General features: G+C 39.1%; 1 protein-coding gene across 2 annotated transcripts in view; it reads left to right on the top strand.

Moving 5' to 3' along the window:
* Window positions 1-11923, top strand: part of GRAMD4 (GRAM domain containing 4) — a 77547-nt gene extending 65624 nt beyond the window's left edge. The window contains exons 14-20 of one of the 2 annotated variants that reach the window (XM_068166393.1): window positions 738-892; window positions 4306-4323; window positions 4861-5008; window positions 5445-5538; window positions 6462-6546; window positions 8207-8275; window positions 11527-11923. In XM_068166393.1, the coding sequence (XP_068022494.1) occupies window positions 738-892; window positions 4306-4323; window positions 4861-5008; window positions 5445-5538; window positions 6462-6546; window positions 8207-8275; window positions 11527-11628 (671 nt within the window). In that variant the 3' untranslated portion in view covers window positions 11629-11923. The remainder of the gene's footprint in view (window positions 1-737; window positions 893-4305; window positions 4324-4860; window positions 5009-5444; window positions 5539-6461; window positions 6547-8206; window positions 8276-11526) is intronic. The other variant, XM_068166402.1, reaches the window with a different exon arrangement.
* The last annotated feature ends 553 nt before the right edge of the window (window positions 11924-12476 follow it).

The following is a 12476-nucleotide window of genomic DNA, read 5'->3' as shown; positions in this document are numbered from 1 at the left end:
AAAAGAAGGCTTTTGCTACAGTATGGGACTGTCTCGTCTTTATATGAAGCCATGTCCTGTGAACGAAGAATTGTTTTCTTGGGGATTTTTTTTCTTCATTACAGTAATTATATAATGAGTATTACTTTTCATGTAACTGAACTTCAAACTGTGTTCGCTTGAATGTAAACGTAGGTTCACTTGACACAGCAATTAAATTAAATGTTTGAAGAATTATGTTCTTTACTCTGACTCTTAGAAAGACATCTGAATTGGATTCAGTGAAGTTTTGAGAGATTATTTCAAGCCCTTCTTAATCTGGTAGAATTCAAGGAAATACCCTGCATAAGATAAGAGGATATACTGGAAGATAGAGTTTAATGAAGTACATGAGAGCCCTCTGTTGCCATTTAAATTCTTGCAAGGAGCTGCAGAGTTGAATGTTTTCAGAATGCTTCTGGTAATAAGGCATATATGTCTGAACTATTTTAATGTTGTTCTGCATAAAACGAAGCTACATTAAGTGGTTTAGAAGAGTGTGGGGCAGGGTGGAAGGAATCTGGGCATTTGAGGAAAAGAAAAATAATTTTCTGCCTTTGGAAGAAGAATCAAAATGTTAAACCTGAGAGAACAGTTTAATGCTATGACTGAAGATACCAAATTTGGTTTCATTCGTGAACTTATTAAAACATGATCAAAATAGTGATGTTATTAATTCCCCTTTGACATGTGTACTAAAGTGATTACTTTTTATTCAGGACTCTATGCTGGAATCAAGTTTTTCCTTATTGATTTCATCTTCAAACGATGCCCCAGACTAAGAGCTAAGTATGATACTCCTTATATCATCTGGACAAGTCTCCCAACAGATCCTCAGCTCAAAGATAGATCTAATGCTACAGTGTCAAGACGGGTAAGGGTAATAAATCTTTTTATCGCGCTGTTCCCAACATCTGAAAATTGGATCCCTTTCTCCCTTTCACTTTTCCCCAGTGACTAGAGCACATTAAAAGGAAGGTTAATTAAATCCTAACAGTCAATGTTACTTCTGTTCTTTTTTTATAATTATTTTATCATGATCCACAGCTTTTATATGGATACTGTTTCTCATAGGAAAGGAATCAATTATCAAAATGTGTGTGTAAATTGTGCTGGAAATCATATGAAGCATACACTAAAATAACACACTCAATATTCATAATCAATTTCTGTAACATGAATTCTGTGTGATTTTTATTGTCAAAATTTAGTTGTCTTGTATTCCCCTTCTCTGTTTTCAGAAATAATTTTACAGTGGAAATTCAGCTGCCTGGGCATATTGAAGAACAGTTAATAAAAAGGAAAAGAAAAGTTAGTGAAAAAGAAATTTAAAAGGCTTAAGTATAATACATATCTTACTAATGGGATAAGTGTTAGCAGAAGTAACAGAGTAGTTTACAGATTTTAGGCAGTATGTGTTTTGATTATTTTAGTTGGATGACCTTTTAACATAGCAATGATAGATTACTTTGTCACCCTGTTGGTACTCCAACAGTAAATTTTTCTTTTGTTAAAATCTCATAGTTAAATCTTTAACAGTTGGGTTTTGTATATCTTTACAAAGTTGTTTTGGGCCTGATGTAATAGCTGAAAAGCAGTTTATTCTTTTCCCTGTCCCTGAATTTGTCAGTGTTTATTAGTTTAAACATAAAAATAGTTGTAATAAAACCTCAGTCAAATTTCATTTTATCATGATGTCCAATTGCATTCATTTAGTATCTGAGTAGTGTAATAAGTTCCCTGACTAAAAGGTGCAGCATATAGCAATAATTCAGCCTGAGTACACAACTGGAAACTAAAAGAGACTGACACATGAACTTTCGAGTGTTAACCTGTGAAGGAGGAATGTGAGGTTCTGGAGGTGATGGAGTAGTTAGGGGTAAAATAACTGCTGCAAAATCTAGGCATTTCAGAAGGAAGTAGTAGGGAAAGACAGTCTCTAACAGAAAATTAGTTTCTTGCTCCTGTTTTCCAAGGGATGAGAGAGGTGAACGAGCACATAGATGGAGCTGTCCGTAGCCCATATTTCTCTTGCTCATGGAAGATGAACTTAAAAGTTCCTCTGCCTCTCAAATGTGCAGATTGTCCTTCACATACTGTGGTGGTTATGGCAGCTTCATGCAGAGTCCCTGATCTGCCCTGGAAGTGGAAAGGCTTTGAATTGCTGAACTTGAATCCATAAACTTACACAGAAGAATTATCTCTTATGGCTTAAGTTTTCACAAGTACTGAATAAGACTTTGGTACTGCTGTGTCAGAGTTGACAAATTTGGATCATCTGCCTGAAAAGGATTTGCAGGACTGCATTATCTGCTTCCAAATGTCTTTGAAAACAGCCTGGTCTCAGTAACTTTGCACAAACTCCTTTTACCCCATGAGATATTTCTGGAACCCTCATAGTATTAAAAAAAATAGATTTTTGCACAGAAATTTAGAAACTAATAAGGCTTTTTTTAGTTTTTTTGGTGGTGGTGTTTTGTTTTTTTTTCCATAGAAAAGGAAGAACCCAAAGGCATGAGTGCCAGCATATGTGCATTTGCTTTGGCTTCTTATCATGAAACAGTGTGTGTGATGCCATAAACCTAGACACAATGCCATATACCTAGACAATTAATTGCTTGTACCACCACTCTGACCCCATGTCCTTAGAGAATAATCCTGACAACAGTAACTGATGGATAAAGGAAGTGTGCCAAAAAATGGTGTCAGTTCAAGTGGAAAGGAATACCTTCAGGTATTCCTATGCTCCGGTTGTTGGTGACATTTTAGATAGTCAGGGCTCTTCCAGCATTACAAATCCAGTCACTCCCAGCTATGAATTAAGCCTTATCAAAATCAGATGCAATGCTTTGTTTTCCGCTGTAATGACCATAGGTTGTCTTAAGCCTGGGTGGATGTGGATAAATTAGCTGCTGGCTTTAAAGGTAGGGAAAACACTTGCCTGTGTTAGGAAGGGCTAGAACTAAAAGAGCAGAACTTTCTCATGTCTACACTCATGGGACTGCTTGTGGTACTGAAGTTTTAAACATCTCTTCATAATCTCCCTGGATGCGTTCCTGTGTGATCTGGTATAGGTTGGACTGGATGATCTTTTGAGGCCTCTTCAAACCCTTAACATTCTGTGATTCATAAAATGGGTACGTAGGAGGCCTTGTAGCAGAAAGCAGGAATACTTCATATTTCAGTACAAAAAGGCATTGGACTTCTTGCCCTGATATTTGTCATGTTTTAGGCCATAGAGCTTCATCTGTTTACATGCATATTGTGCTAAATAAGCTGTCCAAGAAAGCCTTCAGAAAATTCATCTGATTTTTAATGTGCACACAAATGGTTGGAGAAGCTGTTACTTTCTTTGGTTCCAGGGGCTTAGTGATGCTAATGACACCACAGAAGGGCAGTAACTGAAGCAATAGCACAGTTACCATCAACCATTTGCTTTCAATGTCCATTTTCTTTATTCTTTTCCCCTGGAGCATCATTCTATTACAGTTGCCCTGAAAGCTGGACAGTAAATACCCTCTGCTTTGCCTGTTGGCAGCATGGTTTCTAGTCAGCAATTGCAGTGCACATTTTTTCATTTGCTTTGCATTTCTTTTGTTAGCACTAATCCTACAGTGTTGAATGCTGCCAACTTAGGTGGGAAAAAAAAAAAAGGCAGCGGAGGCCAATTGGCCTCTGACAGCATCAGGCCTTTTCAGAAGGGCTTAGTTCTGAATCTGCATGTTGTCAGTTTGCCACTTGTTTAACTCTTTGTGTACAGTAGGGCTAAGAACAGAGCTGTTAATGCTTCAGTGACAAAAACCAGCCTTTGGAGTCATATGGTGCCCTTCCCAAGATGAAAAGGAAAATGGAAGCAAACTTTCCAAAAGAAACTGTCTTCTGTTCTTCAAGAAGCAAGGCTTGTTTGCTAGGGCAGTATCCACAGTGTAAAAGTAGATTTTACTCAGGTAGCTGGGTTTTGAGAACTCCATGCTACCTTTTTTGCCCCCCATCAAGGATGCCGACAACCATTCTGATTTTATTTCACAAGTCAACACCCAAAATTCAGTGCAATGTGAAAACAAAGATCAGTAGCTCTAAGGCAACCTGAATAAACTGGTGTGCTCTAACCACTGATAACTTCTTTTTTTAATTGCCTTTGTTTGTGTGTAGTCTCTTGTTTTGTGAGCAAGTTCTGGCAGTGTCACTCAGTTCATGTTTTATTCTATATATTATACTGTTAAATAGACTACTTTCTTTTCTTTTTGTCACTGTCACATTTCTGTTGTTTGTTTCTTTTCCTGCTAGCTGTCAGGGCATGAAAAGGTATGGATCTTAGCGTGGAACATTTCTTTTCAATTTCAGTATTTGTATTCATAATGAGCTTCTGCAGTTTTGTGTGGCTTTTTCTTTGTTTGCTCTTTTTTCTTTCTAAACTTACTTTGTGCAGTAATATTTTGTGCTTTGTCTGTCTCTTGGAGATGGACCAATAGTGATAATGTATTAACTGTTACTTGTTTTTCTATTATCATAACTGGAGCTTTGTGCAGAGACTTAGCTACAGTTGCATATATTCTTCACTACAGTAAAGTGGTATTTTAAGATAGGTCTGTTTAGCACCATGTGCTTTCACCCCTGCAGACAGTGTTCCCCGAAGACTGCCACTTTGAAAAGCTATGTTCAGATAGCACATTAGAGTTTTGTGTGCTGTAGCAGTAGTTTAATGCAATATTCCAAAGTTAACTTTGCGTTACAGATTTAGTTAGTTAGCTAGTTTAGGAAGAATAGTTATCTAAGTTACTCTTAAGACCCCAGGTTTAACGTTGCTGTTCAAATTTTGGAATTGTGTTTATTTTTCTGCAGCTTCAAACAGCAGCATCCAGAAGTTATGTGGGCTCCAGTGCCCCAGCTGGAATAAGCAAAGATGAAGACACGAGTCGTTTTCATACCACCAAGAGGGGCAATTTCCATGAAATTTTTAACCTGTCAGAGAATGAGCGTCCTTTGGCAGGTACTGTGCAGCGAAAGGCTACAGTCGTAGAGCGCTTTCCAAGGTTTAAAGTTGAATTCCCGTTCTCATGCAATGTACGGCTATAAGTCCTTTTGATTGAAAGGACTTCCTTTAAATTAGGATGAATGGAGACAGTGTCTTTCACTCCCTGTCCTTATAGTTCTTTGAAAGAATGCACAGCCTGGTGTGCCTTTTGTGGTAATGCAAGGGGAATAATTCTGTGGGCGTTTTTTTCGGTTTTGGTTGTTTGGGGTTTTTTAAAGACCATTGTTAAAACGTTGTGATGTTTAAACTCACCTGATTTAGACTCTTCTTTGTCAACACTTCTATTTTCGTGGATCTGGTTTAATTTTCAGTATTTGCTGCTGTTTTATGAGGAAACTGTTGGGGGGTAACATCTGTTTCTTAAAGCAACATTTCTTGTTACAACTTTCAGTGTGTGAAAATGGCTGGCGTTGTTGCTTGATAAACAGAGATAGGAAGATGCCCACAGACTACATCAGGAATGGAGTTCTTTATGTCACAGAAAAGTGAGTTGTTGCACTCCACACATTTCTTAGGAGGGAAATACCTAAGGTACTAAAAAGTTTGAAAGTAGAAGTAATCCTTTAATGATATTTTGAAACAAAAATGCCTTTTCATGTGCTTTAAAACATTCAAAAAAAAGGCACCATAGGAGGGGGAGAGCTGAATCTGGGCTGTGGTAACATTTAACAAATGTCATCTTGCCATGAAAGGGTTTGTATAGCAATGGAGAATAGTAGTTGTTAGTAGCTGCAGTTCTTGATGTTGATTATATGTATACTGAAAAAGAAACCTAAAATCTAAGTGTATTTGAAGAGTTGTGATTAGTGGTTATTTGCCATATACTCTTATTTTCTTTTTTTAAACCAAACTGAATGTGTTGCTTCCTTGAAACAATGTGCAACAAAAAGAAAATACAAAATCAAGCCTTGGTTTCAAAACTAGTACTTGATTTTTATTTCTGTGAATGCTTTACCCGCCAGCCTCCCAGGGCCACATTACTATTATCACTACCGTTTGGGTCTTGCACTGAAATTCCTGGAGTGAATGAGTGAAAGTAAAACTCATCTGTATGCAACGTCACCTACTGATGGAGAGCACTCTAGCATTTAGAAATCTGAGCTTTTGTCTGCATCACAATAATGTGAAACAAACACAGTGTTTTCCATTAATCTTCTTTTTTGGATTTGATATTGCAGTTGTTTAAGGATATACATGCTTGAGTGTCTTTAAAATGCTTGTCAGGTTTAACCATTCATTGCAGTAATAGAAATACAAGTTTGGGGTTTTTTCACTCTGATTCTGGGCTTTCTAACAGGTTTGCCAACTGCTAGAATTTACGAGTGTTTGCTCTGAAGTGACAGAACTTTGTGAACTTTTTCTAAGATTACTATATAAAAAATGAACATTTTTCTTTCCTTCTTTCCAGTTATTTGTGTTTTGAAAGCTCCAAATCTGGCTCATCTAAAAGAAATAAAGTTATAAAGCTAACGGATATAACAGATATTCAAAAGGTACGTCTGTTTTGTGTTGCAGTAGCTGGTTTTCTGTTCAGCTTGTCATGTTTTGCTTTTCTGCTTATGTTGTTTTGTATGTAAAATGTAATCCTTTGATCAGGAATATTTCCCAGAACTGTTTGTTTAGCCCTTTGGACTCAGCACAAGCAAACTCGTTATGAGCATAAAAACAAAGTAGTTTACTAAACTCTTACACTCCTGAAATCATTTTAATTTTTAAGTTGTGTTGTGTCTTAATTCCTGCATTGACTAGAACTGTTTAGGCATTAAGAGGATTTATTATTAGGAGGAATTGTGTAATATAATTTGTTTGACTGTTGATGCACCATCTTCAAAGGAGATGCCGCAGAGGGATGAGAGATGATTGTCAGTGAAGAAAAGTAAATAATTAGAATGGTAAGACTGGATCAGGCTGGAGTTTCATCTAGTTGAGATCTTGTCATTAACAAGAGGCAAGAAATTAATGACTGGAAGTATGGCAACTACAATGTCCAGTCGAGTTTTATCAGCCTGCAGTCACTAATGGCTTTACTGAGGTCTTGTATCACTCTCTGTGGCCTTTAATGTCACATTTTGTTACCTTCTGTGAGCTTGTCCTGTTCTAAAATACAGACACTACTGCTTTCTACATCTTGTATCCATGAGTGCCACAGATGAAATTATGCTGTGTAAAGACACACCTCAGCCTAAAGTCTACTGCTTAAGTACCTCTAGATTTTCAAATTAATTCCTTCTATTTATATCATGTGTTTGTAAAGCAGTCAACTTATGCATAAGTTGAACATTCCCATTGGAATTCACTTTTTATGGATTTTAAAGCATCATACTGGAAGTAGTGCTGGCTTGTTGGTTAGTAGGCCTTTAGTGGCGTGAAGGTCCTTTTCAGCTGTGTAGGTTTTTAGTGAAGATAAGCCAGGGACCATGTAGCCAAGCATAAAAATGTATTGTACCTGGTTTTATTTGAGAGTGGGAAACACAGACCAGATTTGGAGTCTGTTTCCTCTTTGGGATATTCTCCCGTTCAGCCACTTGTATCCCTTCTTAGCATTACAGTCTTTCTTTAAAAGAAACAAAGAACAAAACAACAGACCAAAACAAACAAACATTCCCTCCCAAACACAACGCAACAAATGGAAAAACCAAATACCAACAAAGCCTGAAAAAACTCAAATCAAGCAAAATTCCCAAATAAAACCCAACCAAACAAAACCCCCAAGCAAACAAAATGAAACAACCAAACCTATACATACCCCGTTTGTCTTTAACTTTGAAGAAGCAACTTTTTTCTGGTCTGCTCGCTGCTCCAGTGAATGAATATTACTCCAGGGGAAGCATTTAGGTGATGCTCACAGGCACACTCACATAGGTATGCACATATGGCTGGGGTGTACCACCTGCCTGCACCAACCAGCTGCTGGCATGGTCCCCAGGCATCTCACTTTACAGGTGATGCTGTGCCCAATGACTCCATGGCCAAAGAACGGTGTCTGGCTGCTGCTTGTTTCTATATAGGAGTCTGTTAGTTATGGCTGGGAGGATACACCAGTGACAAGTTGTGTAACCTTCTCAGCACCTTCTGCAATTGTTCAGTATATTAAGATAGCTTTCATCTGTGTTTTATGGTGTGGGTTTTTTGTTTTGTTTTTCTATTTTTCAGTATAAAGTGCTCTCTGTTCTCCCGGGATCAGGGATGGGTATTGCTGTATCAACACCATCTACACAAAAAGTAAGTAGCTGGCTCTGTCTGCATTGCTGTGCTAGACTCCATGCCCTTTTTGTCTTCTCTGGCTAGCACCAACATAAAAGACTCACTTTTTTCCCCCTTTTGTCAGTGGTTTTGTTAGTTCTTAGTTGAATTGACTGGCTTTCTGTATATTTGGCTTCAGAACTTTAATTTCAACATTTAGCTGCTTCTGCTGCATCTGAACTATTTTAGTCTAACAATTCAGAAATATTTTGCTGTTCTGCTACCCTCATTGACCATTCCCCAGCAGCTTTTCATCAGTAGCATGAGGGCTGCTCTGTTGTGCAGTCTGGAATGAAAAGCTAATGACTTGAGAGTATTTCTGGGTGAGGAGGCTTTAGGATGGAAGGGTGTGATCATCAGATGCAATTTTTGTGTTTCAGTGTTATGGTGCTAAAGGTTTGAGTTTCTCTAAGCCTCAAATATGCTTTGGGTGAACAAAGCTTTTCTTAATATGTGACTAAACCTAGTTTTAAAATAACCACAGAATGGCAGGGGTTGGAGGGGACCTCTGGAGATCATCTAGTCCAGCCCCACTGTCAAAGCAGAAAATCATCCAGGTGGGTTTTGAAAGTCTTCAGAGAAGGAGACTCCACAGCCTCTTTGAGCAAACCCATTCCAGTGCTTTCACCCACACAGTAAAGAAGTTTAGAAGTTTTTCCTCGTGTTAAGACAGAACTTCCTATGTCCCAGTTGGTATCCATTACCCCTTATTCTATCACTTTGTACCAGTGGAAAGAGACTGGCCCACATCAGTTGACACCCTTCCTTAAGGTATTTTTAAACATCGATCAGATCCCCTCTCAGCCTTCTGTTCTCCTTAATTATCCTCATAGCCCGCTGTTTGTCTCCAAGAGTTCCCTGTATCTCTTGAACTGGGGAACCCAGAACTAGACACTGTAGTCCAGATGAGGCCTCACTAGGGGAGAGAAGAACCTCCCTTGACCTGCTGGCCACAGTCGTCTTAATGCACCCCAGGAAACCACTGACCTTCTTGCCCACGAGGGTGCATTGCTCTCTAATGGTCCACCAGCACTCACAGGTCCTTCTCCATGGAGCTGCTTTCCTAACCTGTACTGGTGCATGGAGGTATTCCCACCCAGGTGTAGGACTCTACACTTGTCCTTGCTGAATTTCATTAGGTTCCTCTCCGCCTGACTCTCCAGTCTGTCCAGATCTTGCTGAATGGCAGCACAGCCTTCTGGTATATCAGCCAATCCTCCCAGATTCATACTATCAGCAAACTTGCTGAGGGTACACTCCATCCCCTCATCCAGATTGTTGATGATGATGTTGAACAGGATTGGACCCAGTACTGGCCCCTGGGGAGCACCACTAGCTGTGGGCCTCCAGCTGGACTCTGCACTGCTGATCACAGCCCCCTGAGCTCTGTTTTTAGCCAGTTCTCAATCCATCTCAAAGTCTACTCATCTACCCCACACTTCCTGAGTTTACTTAAGGATGTTATGGGAGACAGTGAAAAAACCTTGGTGAAGTAAAGGTACACAACATCCACTGCTCTCCACTCATCTGCCTAGCTAATTAGCCCATTACAGAAGGCTATCACAGAATTTCAGGGCTGGAAGGTACCTCAAGAGATAATCTAGTCCACCACCCCCTGCCAAAGCAGGATCACCTATACCAGATCACACAGGAACTCATCCAGGTGGGTCTTAAGTATCTCCAGAGAGGGAGACTCCACACCCCCGCTGGGCAGCCTGTTCCAGTGTTCTGTTGCCCTCACAGTGAAATAATTCTTCCTGCTGTTTCCATGGAACTTCCTGTGCCTTGTCTTCCACCCATTGCCCCTTGTCCTGTCATTGGGCATCACCAAGCAGAGCCTGGCTCCATCCTCTTGGCACTCATACTTTACATATTTATAAATATTATGAGGTTACCCCTTAGTCTCCTCTTCTCCAATCTGTAGAGCTCCAGTTCCCTCAGTCTGTCCTTTTAAGGAATGTGTTCCACTCCCTTAATCATTTTCATGGCTCTGCTGGACTGTCTCAAGCAGTTTTCTGTCCTTGAACTGAAGGGCCCAGAAATGGACCCAATATTCCAGATGTGTCCTTACCAGGGCAGAGTAGAGAGGGAGGAGAACCTCTCTCAACCACACCCTTTCTAATACAACCCAGGATACCACTGGCCTTCTTGGCCACAAGAGCACATTGTTGGCTTGTGGTCCATCCACTAGGACTCCCCAGGTCCTTTTCCCCTTCATTGCTCTCCAACAGGTCAGTCCCCAACCTATACTGATATATGGGGTTGCTCTTTCCCAGGTGCAAGACTCTACACTTGCCCTTGTTGAACTTCATTAAATTTCTCCCTGCCAATTTTCCAGCCTGTCCAAGTCTGGCTGAATGTCAGCACAACCCTCTGGTGTGTCAGCCACTCCACCCAGTTTGGTGGTGTCAGCAAACTTGCTGACAGTGCATTCAGTGCCCTCATCCAGGTCGTCCATGAATATATTGAACAGCACTGTTCCCAGTACTCACCCCAGAGGGTCAGATTGGTCAAGCATGATTTTCCCTGGTGAATCCATGCTGACTAATCCTGATAACTATAGTGTCTTCCATGTGCTTAGAGGTGACCTCCAGAATGAGCTGCTCCATAACCTTTCCAGGTATGAAGGTGAGGCCAACTGGACTGTATTTTCCTGGGTACTCCTCCTTGCCCTTTTTGAAGTGACATTGGCTTTCCTTCAGTCCTCAGGGACCTCTCTTGTTCTCTCTGATCTTTGGAAAATGGTGGAAAGTGGCACAGCAACAACATCACCTACAAATAACATTTCTCCAAGACACACAAGCATTGTTCCAGGCTTTCTGATCATTGTTTGATATTGAAAAGTACTTAATTATGAAGTTGAAAATGTTCATCTACCTGCATAAGTGTTCTGTGAGCTTAAAGAAAGATGCACTGATAAAGATTTTTAATACCTTTAATGGAGGCAGCAGTATATCAGGTGAAAGTTATGCACTGATTGTATGGAAAGAGAGGTGAAATATTCTCCATTGCTAGTACTCTGTGCAATGCATTTTATGCCATGGTTGTTTCATGAAGTTATAATAAACCCCAAATCTTAGAAACTAGTCTAGTAGGAAAAAAAATGTTTGTCTTTATTAATGCACTTTGAGTACTATTCCTGTTCCTATTAATGTGTTCAAAGCTGTACCTAGAGGAAGATTTTTAATTTCCAGACTGACATGATTTTTTTTTTTTCTCCTCTCGTTTAGCCTTTGGTGTTTGGTGCCATGGTACACAGAGATGAAGCTTTTGAGACCATATTCAACCAATATGTGAAAATAACCTCTGCATCATCAAGTAGTGAGAGCTAGTATCTTATTCTAGAAGACCTAAAGGAAACTTTCTTATTTTACAACTTGGTAGTGAAAGAAAATGAACATCCTCATCTATTTTGCAATAATTTTTCTTGTCTGGTGGTTTATATTCTATCTTACATAAATCAAGTGTATTTTATATATGCCTTCATGTTTGTTTTTAAGGGTTTTGTAAAAAAAAAGATTAAAAGAAAAAAACAATGGGAAAAAAAAACACAAAACAAAAAAAATACAACAAAAACACAAAACATACAACCCAAACCACAACCAAAATCAATAAAATGAAACAAAACAGTGAAAGTGCTATCATCACGATTAGCCTTGCACATTAAGCACTTTTAATGTTTATTTACTGACATTAAAAGCTGGGAAGATACTTAAAGAACTAATAAAATGGAATGGATTCATCGCTTTAACTCCACTCATATCACTAAGGATACATTTGACCATTTATCAGTGACTTTTCCCTGGGATGTAAGAATGACTGCAGCAGCTTGAATTCTCTTTTTTTCAGCTCAGTTTCTGCTTAGATTCTTTATTAAAGGAAGTATGATCATCTTAGTATTTCCATATATATAACTGCACTTAAAATAACTCCTTTCTAATTCTTGCATTGCAGAAGGATGTTTTCCCAATTTGGTTAGGTTCAGTTTTTCCTGCATAGATGTTTCAATTGCTTGTACAGTGAATTGGAAGAGAAAGTTGGTAACTATAGCTTCCTTTCTTAATTAACCAAAGTGAGAGGAAGGAAGGCAAGTGGATACTTTTTATAAAAGAGGGCACCAAAATGTTGTTCCTAAAATATTAGGCATCATATATTTGTATTTCTGAAGATACTTGACATA

Source organism: Melanerpes formicivorus, unplaced genomic scaffold, assembly GCF_026170545.1.
Source record: "Melanerpes formicivorus ecotype bairdi unplaced genomic scaffold, bMelFor1.0.p_v2 SCAF_3, whole genome shotgun sequence".
NCBI lineage: Eukaryota > Metazoa > Chordata > Aves > Piciformes > Picidae > Melanerpes > Melanerpes formicivorus.
Note: the sequence above shows the minus strand (reverse complement) of the source record. Positions and strands in the feature narration are given on the sequence as shown.